Here is a 12,736-nt window from a genome sequence, read left to right on the forward strand (position 1 = left end):
CACTCCCGGACAGAGGAGATTAGGGTGAGTTGTATCCATCGATATGCAATGCCAAGTGGTAACTAATTGTGTGCTGGATGCCTCCCTGAGTGGCTTCAAGTCCCACTTACGAAATATAGAAAATACCATTGCTCGTCTTTGGAGACAGAAAAGGCCAATTTACACTGAGCTGGGCCATCATGCTACAACATGCACATCTTCATCCAGGACCCTCTGGTGCCAGCATTCAGCTCGCTACCGAGAGAGCGATCGACACGTCTACAAAGAACGGTGTAGGGTTGGAGAGACTATTAGCCATTGAAAAATGCCTCTGGTTACATTTGATGCACGAAGCGTTTTCTGGCGCCGACATAGAGGTGTTCAAGTGGCCTGATGCCTGGCAGCCAAGGTCCCAACAAATGCAGCATACATGTAGGTATATGCGGTCAGGAAAAGCGGTCGACGCTGATCTCCATTGGCAGATGCAAAAGGTCAGCGAACACGTAGCCACGCAAACAATTTCCTGCTTAATTCAGGTCTGCACCTGCATGAATCTCCATCCACAGACCGAATTCACCCGGTGTTGTACGCGTCAATTATGAGTAAATGCAGAGCGTAAAAGATAGACCTGACAACTCTCAATGGCTGGACGGCCGGGAAGCCTGTTTGGGGAAATGAGTGGAATCAGAGCCCCCACATGGATCACATGTGTCTACCAATCTGCTTTTACACCACAGCAGGAGCCAACAGAGTGTGCAGTTTTTGACAGCTTATCTGTGCCCACCAATGCAGGTACATACGCGCAGGGAAACGCGCGGTCTTCGGGTCTGAGTTATGTGCCGTGGTGTGCCATCTCGAGGGACGAGGGAGATGAGAGGCAGCCATTGTGCCAGCAGTGGCTCAGGGTGATGATAGTACCTAACGTGGAGCTTAGTACATGTAGGTATGGGGAATCAAGCGCTATCCCACGGGGTACTCATTGGTCCTCTTTTCCCGTAGAGTGCTAAATATTGTGGTGATTTTTATTTGACTTTATTTGCAAGTCCACAATGCTGTCCTTGATTGACGAGTGTATACGCCAAAACTCAAGTCGTCTCTGTACTCGTCGTCAGCTCCTCCGGAGTGGGAGATTCCCACGGACCCGAAATCCGCCCGTCCCGTATCCGGATGCATAAGGTAGGCAGAAAAGGTTCCATTGAACGTTATTAATTTGTGCGCTGTTTTTCACCGCTCAGCTTGCAGCAAGGTCCAGGCCCAAGCCATCCGAAAGCTTCAAAAAGTATCGGTCTACTTGGTAGAGCTAGCCGCCTCTTAGCGCTGGTAGGTACATGTACGCTGTCCTAATCAGAGTAGAGCCATATTAAGCCGAAGCGAACTACAAAACGGTTCCGTCTCCCCAACCGGCCAGAAGCTTCTTTTCCCTTTCCCTCTCTCACCGTAAACCACAAACTCAGTATCGCTCTGCAAGCAAACCGAATCTTTAAACCTCAGAAAGTTCTGTGCCGATTCAACTAGCACTGCTTGGCTAATACTTCGTTTCCGTCTCAACAACCCCTCCATCCCACCTTTTACAGGTCTAATTTGTTGGTCGAGTCTAATCCCTCGACCACATCCAGTCGTCAAGACGTTTTCCAACTTCCTGAACTCGTATGTATTCTTGCTGCAAAATGTTGACAGAAACCGACGACTAACCTGATCGCAGGATTCACAACCCGTTCGCCGGAGCCCGCTGCTCTGCCACTGGAGGGTTAGCGGACTCGACCTATTGCAAATAAAGGTCGTATTTAGAGAAATAGAACCCTTCAACTAGAAACACTCCCGCGTCCCGCCAAACCGTCAATATGGCCCCTCACGCGGAAGAAAGCACGGGCTCCTCGAACGGGAATGGCTATGCCAATGGCCACACGGCGTCCACTGGTGCTGCTCAGAGCACCTTCGTCGTGAACTCCCCCAATGTCAATTATACTGAGTCGGAAATCCGCTCCAAGTATACTTATCGTACCACCAGCGTCGAGACTGACGCCAATGGAAACTTTGTGGCGACTCCCAAGGAAACGCTCTACGACTTCAAGGTCGACCGCAAGGTTCCCAAGGTTGGCATGATGCTTGTCGGCTGGGGTGGTAACAATGGTACCACCGTCACCGCGGGTATCATTGCCAACCGCCGCAAGCTTGTGTGGGATACCAAGGAAGGCGTCCAGGAGGCCAACTACTATGGCTCCGTCGTCATGAGCTCCACCGTCAAGCTTGGAGCCGACGCCAAGACCAACCAGGAGGTCAACATTCCCTTCCACAATCTCCTGCCCATGGTCCACCCCAACGACCTGGTCATTGGCGGCTGGGACATCAGCTCGCTGAACCTGGCTCAGGCCATGGATCGCGCCAAGGTCCTGGAGCCTGCCCTGAAGGCTCACGTCAGGAAGGAGATGGCTGGGTTGACCCCTCTTCCCTCCATCTACTACCCCGACTTCATTGCCGCCAACCAGGAAGACCGAGCTGACAACGTCATTGAGGGCTCCAAGGCCTCGATGGCTCATGTCGAGCACCTCCGAAAGGACATTCGCGACTTCAAGGCCAACAACAACCTTGACAAGGTGATTGTTCTGTGGACCGCCAACACTGAGCGATTCGCCGACCTCATTGATGGAGTCAACGACACTGCCGATAACCTTCTCAAGGCTATTGAGCAGGGTCACGAGGAGGTCTCTCCTTCCACCATCTTTGCTGTTGCCTGTATCCTGGAGGGCGCACCTTTTATCAATGGCTCTCCTCAGAACACCTTTGTTCCTGGTGCTATTGAGCTTGCTGAGAAGCACAATGCCTACATTGGTGGCGATGACTTCAAGTCTGGCCAGACCAAGATGAAGTCCGCCCTGGTGGATTTCCTTATCAATGCCGGTATCAAGTTGACCTCTATTGCCAGCTACAACCACCTTGGTAACAACGACGGCAAGAACTTGAGCTCTCAGAAGCAGTTCCGCTCCAAGGAAATCTCCAAGTCCAATGTCGTGGATGACATGGTCGCGGCTAACGACATTCTGTACAAGAAGGGCGAGCACCCCGACCACTGCGTTGTCATCAAGTACATGCCCGCTGTTGGCGACAATAAGCGTGCTCTTGATGAGTACTACGCTGAGATCTTCCTCGGTGGCCACCAAACCATCTCGTAAGTTTCATTCCAATCTACACTGAGATTATGTGCTGCTGTAGCGCGGCCCATTCAGAAAAACTACAATCATACTAACTGGTCGCAACAGTCTGTTCAACATCTGCGAGGACTCTCTCCTGGCCTCGCCCCTGATCATTGACCTTGTCGTGGTTGCTGAGATGATGACTCGTATCCAGTGGAAGGCTGCTTCCAATGACGGCCACGAGACTGCTGAATTCAAGCAGTTCCACAGCGTCCTTAGTGTCCTCAGCTACATGCTCAAGGCTCCCCTGACTCCTCCGGGCACTCCCGTTGTGAACGCTCTGGCTAAGCAGCGTGCGGCATTGACCAACATCTTCCGCGCTTGCGTTGGCCTGGAGCCGGAATCTGAAATGACTCTGGAGCACAAGCTGTTCTAAGTCGGTTCTGATTTGCAGACACACGACAGGCTCTTTGAGCCCAGAGGATTGCGTGAGGAGGACACAGGAACATTGGACAGTCTTTACCGGATACATTAGATAGCTATGATATAAAATAGGTAGAATTAGCAACCCAGGCTACGCCTTGGTTGACAATGGAACAATACTGATTTTGCCACCAGTTGATTTCCCAGGAGATGTGTGTCGTGAGCTTGAACATTGCAGTGTGAAATCGATGCGAATGTTGCAGCAGGAACATCTCATGTCCGAATAAGCTCTCATCGTCACCTTGAATTAATTTGCCATGGTATCAATAACAAAAAGTATCAGATAAATGCATCGGGTCATAAAGCTTTTCATTGTGTATAGGCGTGTAGGCTGGTTGTCCTATCTACTAGTAACTTTGGAGGTGGGTTGAATGCGGGGAGCTTCCAGGTCACTTTTGCCCCATTTAGTGGGCGAGCACTGCGCGTTGACATGCGTCGCGTCAAAAGCGCGTAAATGTTTCCCCACGCAATTTAACGTGTCGCTGCTTTGCAACTTTATGCCTGCTAAACCCGAATGCCATGTCTTGACTTCTTAACGCTATACTCTATACTTTCAGTATTATTAAGAACTCACATTCATAACCGAATACGGCCGTGAGTTTGGCTGGCCATTGGTATTAACAATGGCTTCGCCACGGTCTCCAACGTCAGCATTTCGAAATGCGACTCCAGAATTACTTACACCGCGATCGAAAATCAAGGCATTACTTGCGACGGTAGATAGCAGCGATGACGACGACAATAGCAGCAGCCGTAAAGGCAAAGATAACAAACCGAAAGCGCAATCGCCGAGAAGCAAGACGGTTGCCCAAGAGGAGTACGACGAGTCGGATTCCGATTCTGAGGTGGCTGTCCAGATACGGCCACGAGGAAAGCTGGCCGCTCGGATGCAAGGCCCCTCGGATAGTATCGATGAATCGGAGACAGCCAATAATGCAGAAACTGCGAGGGATCGTGTGAGACGAATGTTGGAACAAGAGGAGGCGCAATCCAAAGAGGCCACTGATACCGAGATGGCAGATGCTGATGGCGCCTCAGAAGAAGATGAAGATGAGCTTCCGGTTGCCCCTCGGCGGCTGAAGCGCCGTGCTGCACAAGAAAAGGCCCCAGAACTCTCACATCGATCGCCTAGCCCCGGCCTTTTTGTTTCTTCGCCAGTGCGTTCGTCATCAACAAAGGCGCCTCAGGACCAAGTAGAATCCGATGAAGACCTGCCTGCCGTCAAGTCAGATCGCTTCAAGGCCCTGGTGGAACGAAAGCGACAGGAGCGCCTCGCGCGAGAGGCTGAAGAAGAAGCGCGGAAAGCAGAACGCCGGGCACAGCAGGAAAAGCTGGCATCTGAACTCGGGGAGCTGGATTCTGGAGATGATGGAGAGGGTATCACAGATGATGAAGGGGGGCGAAGATTGACACAAGAAGCCCGTCCAACGAGAAAAGCAAGCAAAAAGGCCATGGAAGAGCTTAACCGAGAGACTCAGCGAATGGCAAGAAACATGCAGCTGGCCCACGAAGCCAAGACACGAAAGAAGCTCTCTAAAGCAAGCCTATTTGAGCGTTTCAATTTCAGAACAGAAGGCGAGGCATCGGAGCCTCCGACACATAGTTCAAGCAGGCCGGTAACACCTCCAACCGATGGGGATGCGAACAAAGAGACGCCGCCTAGCTCGCCACCAGCTGGAGAGAAGCGGGAATCGCAAGGCATCGAAGATGCTACGGCGAGACTAGATGATTTGGCATTCAACTATGATACAGAAGATGTTCAACAAACATATCCTACACGCTTGGACAAGGGCAAAGGGCTAGCGACTGAAATCGAGGAACCAAGCAAGCCTACGCAAACTAAACGCCGAGTGAGAGTGCGACTACCGATTCCTCCCAGAGTTACTGCCGCCGACTCAGACGACGAGTTGGAGATTACAACTACAGCTCAAGATAGATTGAATGCTGTTTTCAACAATGTTCCCTTTAGAAAAGCGCAGGAATCGCATTCAATACTAGCCTTGCGGGCTTTGGCCCACGTAACGACTCCCGGAAAAGAAACGAAGCGCAAAAACGAGCGGGAGGGAATGACTCCCGGCGAATTTCAAGCTACTCTGCTGCGAAAGGCGAGGGAACAGGCAAGATCCGAGCGAGACCGAAGGCTTGAGATGTTGAAAGCCCAAGGTATCGTCGTCCAGACTGCAGAAGAGCGAGAAAGACAGATGCAGGAGGTTGAAGATATCCTGGGAAAAGCTAGAGAGGAGGCTCAGCGAATTAAGGAAGAGGAGGCAGCGGCTGAAAAGAAAGAAGGAAAAGAGAGTGGCGAAGCAGATCCTTTGGCGTGGGACGATAGTGACGACGAAGAGTACGAAGACGGTGACGCAGACGCAGAGGGGTCTGCTGTTGAGCTCTCAGGGTCTGAAGAAGACGAGGAAGACGAAGCATCAGAGGCAGAAGACGAGGCGGCGGGACTGGCCATGTTTGATGCTGAGGCGGACGAGGCAGATGAGGAAGAGGATGCAGCATCCGAAACTTCGGATGTTCTTCCTCAGCTTGATAACAAGGGAGTTGTTGATGATGAAGACGAAGAGGCCGACAACGCAACTGCGTTTAGAAGAAAACGAACAAAGAACAAGACTGCCGTTTTGTCTGACGATGAAGGCGAGCCCACCGTCGAAGCTACGCCAAAATCCAAAAGGGCCCACGCTACTCCGACGCTCGACTCCCCTGCCGCGCCTGCATCCGTACTGCGATCTGCCAAGAAGACATTCATTCCTGGCCTTCCTGTTGAGGGACCTGCTGGCCTTAGCCTTACCCAAATATTTGCGGGAACAATGGATGAGAATCAGAAGAGCCAACTTGAACCGACACAGTCAATGATGCCCGATTTCGATCACTTCCCCGACTCCAACTTTTCAGCTGCCATGGAAGATAGTGTCGAAGATATGGTTCTAGACTCTCAGCGAGATGGAACCCAGGGCGTTACGCAGGGCGTTCAGCTCAACCTTGCGCAGTCACAGATGCATGGATTGGACAGTCTCCTACGAGATGACATGAATTCACAAATTTCTGATATGATTGAGCCTTCGCAGGATGGGGGGCTTCAGAGATATACGCCTCTGAAATCGAGGTTTGTCGAGCCTCCAACTTCCACAGTGGAGACGATACCGGCGGACCAGCACGGAGACGCAATCGAAAGCTCTCCACTTGTGCGTAGGGGAAGGCTTCGACGAAAAATGGAAATGTCATCCATCAATGAAGAGAATGCAATTTCCACAAATGCGGAAAAAGAAGACGAAGAACTGGATTCCTCTAAATCTGCTTTCAATATACTTCAGAACGCTGCTGCCGAACAGAAGAAGAAGAATCTCATAGAAGAGTTCAACAAGAAGAAGAGCAAGGCGAAGGAAATGGTGGAAGAACAAGCCGAAGAATCTGAGGACGAATATGCCGGGCTTGGTGGAGCGGATGGCGAAGACAGCGATGACGAATTTGATGCTACTGTGCAAGACATCATTGATGATGCCGCTGGCAATGACGTTGATGCTCGTAAGCTGGCCGCATTTTACGCGTAAGTTTCTGGCATCTCTTAGACCATAGACGAAGGATTCAGACCATCTAACATTCTTCAGTGACCGAGAACGGATAAATGACGAAAAGGAAGTTGAAAAGCTGTACAAGGACATCACATCAGGCTTGCTTCGCCGTAAGCGAGGAGCTGATTATGACCTCTCTGACTCTGATGACGGTGGAGAAGCCCGCCGGAGAATGAAGCGCCGCCAGTTTGCAAAGATGCAAAAGGCCCTGTTTTCCGATGAGCGCGTCAAGAAGATGGCTGAGAATCCTGGTAACCAAGCTTTCTTGCGCACTATGGAGGATCGGGGCAGTGACGACGAAATGGACTTTTTGGAAATTGTCGACGCGCCAGCTTCACAAGGAGAAGAGTCGCAGTCTCAAAGTGAACAGCCTGACCAACCTGAACAGCAGCAGCAACAGCAGCGGCAAATCATTCCTGATAGTCAGCCTCGCAAGCCGCTTGGTAATGCTGGCGATAACAGAGCTCCCGCTCATATGAGGAGAACCAAAGATGGCAAGAAGCCATCAAACATTGGCGAGGTTCGGGAGACGCTGTCTGATCTGCTGGAAGATGGACGGCATAGCTCTGTAATCCCGGCCACTGAGGTTGGCTCTGACAGCGAGGATGAGGAAGCTCGACCTGCGTCACGAGGGAACAAGGAGAATCACTCTCCTGCCTCCCGCCGCTCACGCAACGTTGTCGTTGATCGTATTAGCCTCAAGCGCAATGCCTCATCTGGCCTGTCTTCGTCATCGAATCGCCTCGCTTTTACTACTGCGGGTGGTTCATCCTCCTCCTTCAAAGTCCCTGCGTCACTTCTACGTCGCGCAACCACCAATTCATCACTGCTGTCAACGGCTAGTACTACTACATCTTCCTCTTCGACGACGATGGCGACAGGTAGTGGATCCGGAAGCGGATTTGGTGAAGAGGCCAAGATCAAGAAAGGCGCGGGCAAGAAGAGTGGAATCAATGGCTTCGCAAGGGACAATGAAAAACTGGCGCGGATGCAAGAGAACGAACGCAGGAGAGAGGAGAAGAAGGTTCGCGGCGCTGAGAGCAGAGCGGGACTTGTTGGAGGACTGTTGGGCAAGGGATCATTTGAGTAATTTACTATAGTGTACGTTTCGCTTGGATCATGATGTGCTTTGGTTTTACAGTATGGCGTTTGGGGGTTTAAGGTTTTTTTTCTACAAGCACGAAACGATATGACTTGGTTTTGGGGGGCTTGAACTTTGGATTTTGGGAATGAGGGTTGAATAGTGGTGCCTTGCAAGCCATGACTTATATGAGGACGATGGTCAAAGATGCCTATGGAAAAGTAGCTGCCGAATGCTATCATATTTCAAAGTTTGACAAGACTCGCCAAGCAAGTGATGGCCTTGTAGAGATGCATCGTGAAAAGCACTAGAGTTGGTTTAAGCGACCTATTTCCTGAACAAGCATGTGGCGAAGTACCATATATGGATTAGATGAACCCCATGAAGCCACTGCTGTATTTTCTCGTAAAACTGTACCGCAGTGTGGAGCCAGACACGCAAGGTACATGGAAGATTGTTTTCTTCTCTTTTACTACCTAGGCACCTACCTAAATACTATGGCAAGAAAACCAGGTAAAGACACCGCGGGTCAGGTGTAAATTGGTGAAAGGGTCCACAGCCCTGTTGAGGCTACTTAAAGCGAGCAACAACCTGGAACCTGGCCGACTTCATCTCGCCGTACGTAACATATTTGTTTAGACTTTTGTATGTAGGCTTGTGTGTGTATTTGTTTCTGAATAGTACATAGTCTAACTGGTTACAAAAGAAGCCCATAATGCGGCCGAATTGGCGTGGTCAATCCTCGGCCTGATAGTACTAACCGGAAAGCCTCTTTCAACGTTGTAGCTTATCAAAGTACTCAATACTATAAGGAGACGTTAAACCTAAAAACGACATTGCTCACTTATTGTGGCTACCTCCTAGGTACCTATATTTCCCCACCATTGACTACTACTAAGGTATCCCAGAAGCACAGCTATTATCACCGTTGTAATCATCGGACTTGGGCTGACCGCCACGATAATCGCAGATCCAAAGACATTTTCACTCGCCAAGACGCAGTTTACATAACTTTGAAGCGGATAACGCCCGCAGAGCCCGTCTTTCAGAACCCGGGAAGCACCCCCTGTGCTAGTCTGATAGGCCAAGAGGCAAGTAACTCCAAAAGGTCTATACAAATCAGGTAAAAACTCATTCGCGGCCGGAATGCGGGTTTTGGCGTAGCGGCAAGGGCCGCACTGCCGGCGATGCTTTCAACACGCTTAGGATTGGCTGAAGCTAAGCTGAGGACTAGGATTAAACAGCTGTCACGTCGGGACTGGCCGGGTTTACTGCTTGCATGAAGCAGGGCGAAACCGTATATGCTGACAGGGGGTCTTTAAGGGAAGAGAAAGGGAGTGAGTGAGAAGGCAGAGAGACAGTATGTTCAAACATTTCATCCCAAGGTTTTACACTGAGGGCTAATGTTACACTATATCGTAAACTTGACACAATGATAGTCACTTGCAAACTCGTCGATGTCAGTCTTACAAGTAGTATTAGCCTTTTGTGCCACCTACGAAATCTAATGTAGACTTGATTTCTACCTATAAATATCAACATCCGTGGAGACAGCATGACGTTGTTATCGCTGAGTACTAGTAGATTGCGGCTTGCTTAATGCACATCCATCTGCCTTAAATACCTATACTAAGGTACCTAGGTAGGTAGATACGTGGGTACCTATAGTTACCAGGTATTTGATACTTGGGCGATGGACTGGCCCGTGAAAGCGGGCGTTCTTTCGCAAGGGATGTATGTCGCTGAACAGGTACCAGGTATGGGAGGGAGAAACAGGCGGACGGAAAAGGGTAGCATAGCCTTAACATTGCTACGGCTGAAAGAATGAAAGAGAGAGAGAAAGGCTTGAAAAGCAGAATATAGGGAAAGAATACCGTCTTTTTATTCAGGGTACCCATATACTAGTAGCCAGACATTATTGTCCCAGACAGGTAGGTATTCGTTTCTCTTCCTCCCCTTTCCCGGTTGGTGGCTTTATAAGTGCGCACTACTGCGTCTCCCTGCGTTTTACTTTTCACGCTGTAAAGCCACTCCAAAGGTAAGTTGCTTAGGCACAATCGTCATCAGGCTGAAAGCTTTTGTCTCGCATCTTGATTTGTCGTATGACTGATATTAGACTTTAGTGGCTGTGGCAACGGTTGTTGTCATCAGCATCGTCGCCGTCCTTATTTAAACTCATTCATCTTCTGTTAACATCGCTACCGCACCGTCAACATCGATAGAGCAATACATCATAACTTTGCCCAGAGCGATACTACAGAAACATCTTTAAAGCAGCCCATCATATCTTCGCTCATAGCAACACTACACCAGCCAAGATGGGACTGGACGCTTTACCAAAAGAATTAGTTGATCAAATCGCCAGATTCTTGCTCCGACCGAGGGACGTCAACGCCCTGGCCAAGGTGAATCAACGTTTCTTCGCCATCCTCGACCCGATTCTCTACAAACCGCTTTCCAACTATGCCCTGGAATGGGCCGTGGGGAAGAACAACGTCGAGACTGCAAGCAAAGCGCTGCAATACGGAGCCCAACTCAACGCAATTGAAAGGGGCAGGGACTGTCCCCTCAGATACGCCGTGGCCCAGGGGCATCTGCCCACTGTCAAGCTCCTACTCGACCATGGCGCCACCATTCGTGACCCAATGATCTTGGGAACAGCCGCTTTCCGCGGGTTTGACGAGATAGCCGAGTTGCTCCTTGACCATGGAGCAAGCCCAAATATGAGATGTGAAGACAAGACCCCTCTTCTATTCGCCGTGGAGAAGGGGAATGAGAGCACCTTCACACTACTGTTGCAGCGAGGGGCCGATATTTTCGCCCACGATGCCACCGGATTGTCTGCTCTATCTTACGCTGTTGATGGCGGATGCATCAGGGTCTTGGCGAAGCTACTCGGCCCTGGGTTTGGCAAGTACCAGTCCCTTGGCGATACGGGGGTTGCCCAGGTTCACGCCGCCCAGCTGGGCAGACTGGATGCTGTCAAGCTGTTTAACAAACGAGGCGTCGACGTCAACTTGGCTGATGGAAGCGGTCGGACAGCACTTTATTGGGCCGCTGTCAAGGACCATTGTGAGATGGTGCCGTATCTGCTGAAGCAGGGCGCGTCATTGGAAATCCGCGACGATTGGGGCGACACTCCTGCATTGCATGCGGCCATCAAGGGCAACACTTCCATTGTCAAAATATTGCTCAACCACGGAGCAGATTTAGAAGACGTGGATGACAATGGACGAACCATGCTGTCTTGGGCGGCAGGCCAAGGCCATGAGGATACCACTCGACTCCTATTGGACAGAGGTGCGAGCATAGAGACAGTGGATAAGGAACGGCGGACACCTCTGCTCTTGGCAGCTGATACTAACCATGTGAAAACTGTCGAGGTGCTCATCGATGCGGGCGCCAACGTGAACTGTACCGATGGTAAATCATCGCCGTTGTCAATTGCGGCAGGTCGTGGGAATTCACATATAGTCAGGTTGCTCCTGAAAGCAGGCGCATCTACCAAGTTCACCACGACGCAAAAGCAAACTCCCTTGATCCTTGCAGCAATGTCTCGAGGTACCTCCGCTGTCGATACTGTCCGCGCTCTTCTCAAAAACGGGGCCAATACGGAGGTCACAGACGAAGATGGCAAGACGCCGCTGTTTTACACCTTGAGGGAAGACAAAGTGTTGCTTGACCTGCTCGTCTCGAGAGGAGCTAAGCTCGATGCTAGAGACAACTTCGGACGAAATCTGCTCATGTATGCATCTATCAACAGTCATCGTGAGTATATAGATACGTTGATCGGGATGGGCCTGAAAGCAAACGACCAAGATGGAGACGGCATGACGGCGCTGCATCATGCCGTGATGTCCCAAGCGGCAGACTCGATGCGGCCGCTGCTACAGAACGGTGCTGACCCTGAAATTAGAGATCATAAGGGCTACTCGGTGTATGATTTGGCTAGATCGAAAGGTAGCGATGATTTGCTGATGGAGGCTGAGCGTGAACTGGAGTCGAGGATTGTTTGAGATGATATACCCCTCCGATATGTTTTGATGTTTTTGTACGGGCAACGTGTTTTTATCTTCGGATAGTATTTTCTTTTTTGATTTGGTAGCTTCTTGGGTGGAAAGCATTGGAACTGGACTTGGTATCTATGGATAAAAGGGTCTTCTTTATGTGCTTTCTTGCTTTTGTATTTGTTTGAACAATCGGATCCGAGATTCTAGGCGGCAGGGCACGGAACGGCCTCGAAAAGTGGAGCCCCGGGCTCGAGGATTCGGAAGCCGTTGAAACGCAATGAAACGAAACGAAAGCGGCGATTAACTAGTTCGGGAAGGTGGTTATAAAACAGTAGAGAGCCTTGTTTTAACGTTGACCTTGTCTAGAAAAACAGTTTTGTTAATTGGTTGTTCAACTTTGTGAGTATTGTCGGTAGATAGTAGCATAGCACCACCAGAATGGAAACTAATCTGAATGGAAATATCGCCACCTCATCT

At 50.3% G+C, this 12,736-nt stretch overlaps 4 protein-coding genes across 4 annotated transcripts; all 4 read left to right on the forward strand.

Moving 5' to 3' along the window:
• Window positions 1–1,820: 1,820 nt before the first annotated feature.
• On the forward strand, window positions 1,821–3,546 carry TGAM01_v208643 (myo-inositol-1-phosphate synthase; the record flags this gene model as incomplete). Its single annotated transcript, XM_018806235.1, has 2 exons — window positions 1,821–3,145; window positions 3,237–3,546. The coding sequence occupies 2 exons, from the start codon at window positions 1,821–1,823 to the stop codon at window positions 3,544–3,546; spliced, it is 1,635 nt and encodes a 544-aa protein (XP_018660486.1).
• A 670-nt stretch (window positions 3,547–4,216) lies between these two features.
• TGAM01_v208644 (hypothetical protein) lies at window positions 4,217–8,258 on the forward strand (the record flags this gene model as incomplete). The annotated part of the gene is made up of 2 exons (XM_018806234.1): window positions 4,217–7,143; window positions 7,205–8,258. The coding sequence occupies 2 exons, from the start codon at window positions 4,217–4,219 to the stop codon at window positions 8,256–8,258; spliced, it is 3,981 nt and encodes a 1,326-aa protein (XP_018660485.1).
• A 914-nt stretch (window positions 8,259–9,172) lies between these two features.
• Window positions 9,173–9,532, forward strand: TGAM01_v208645 (hypothetical protein; the record flags this gene model as incomplete). Its single annotated transcript, XM_024550381.1, has 2 exons — window positions 9,173–9,372; window positions 9,484–9,532. Coding segments are annotated over 2 exons (249 nt in total), but the record flags the coding sequence as incomplete, so codon positions are not given.
• A 1,035-nt stretch (window positions 9,533–10,567) lies between these two features.
• TGAM01_v208646 (hypothetical protein) lies at window positions 10,568–12,265 on the forward strand (the record flags this gene model as incomplete). The annotated part of the gene is made up of 1 exon (XM_018806233.1): window positions 10,568–12,265. The coding sequence occupies one exon, from the start codon at window positions 10,568–10,570 to the stop codon at window positions 12,263–12,265; it is 1,698 nt and encodes a 565-aa protein (XP_018660484.1).
• Between the last annotated feature and the right edge of the window lie 471 nt (window positions 12,266–12,736).

This window comes from Trichoderma gamsii, assembly GCF_001481775.2.
Source record: "Trichoderma gamsii strain T6085 chromosome Unknown Scaffold_37.2, whole genome shotgun sequence".
NCBI classification, from domain to species: domain Eukaryota; kingdom Fungi; phylum Ascomycota; class Sordariomycetes; order Hypocreales; family Hypocreaceae; genus Trichoderma; species Trichoderma gamsii.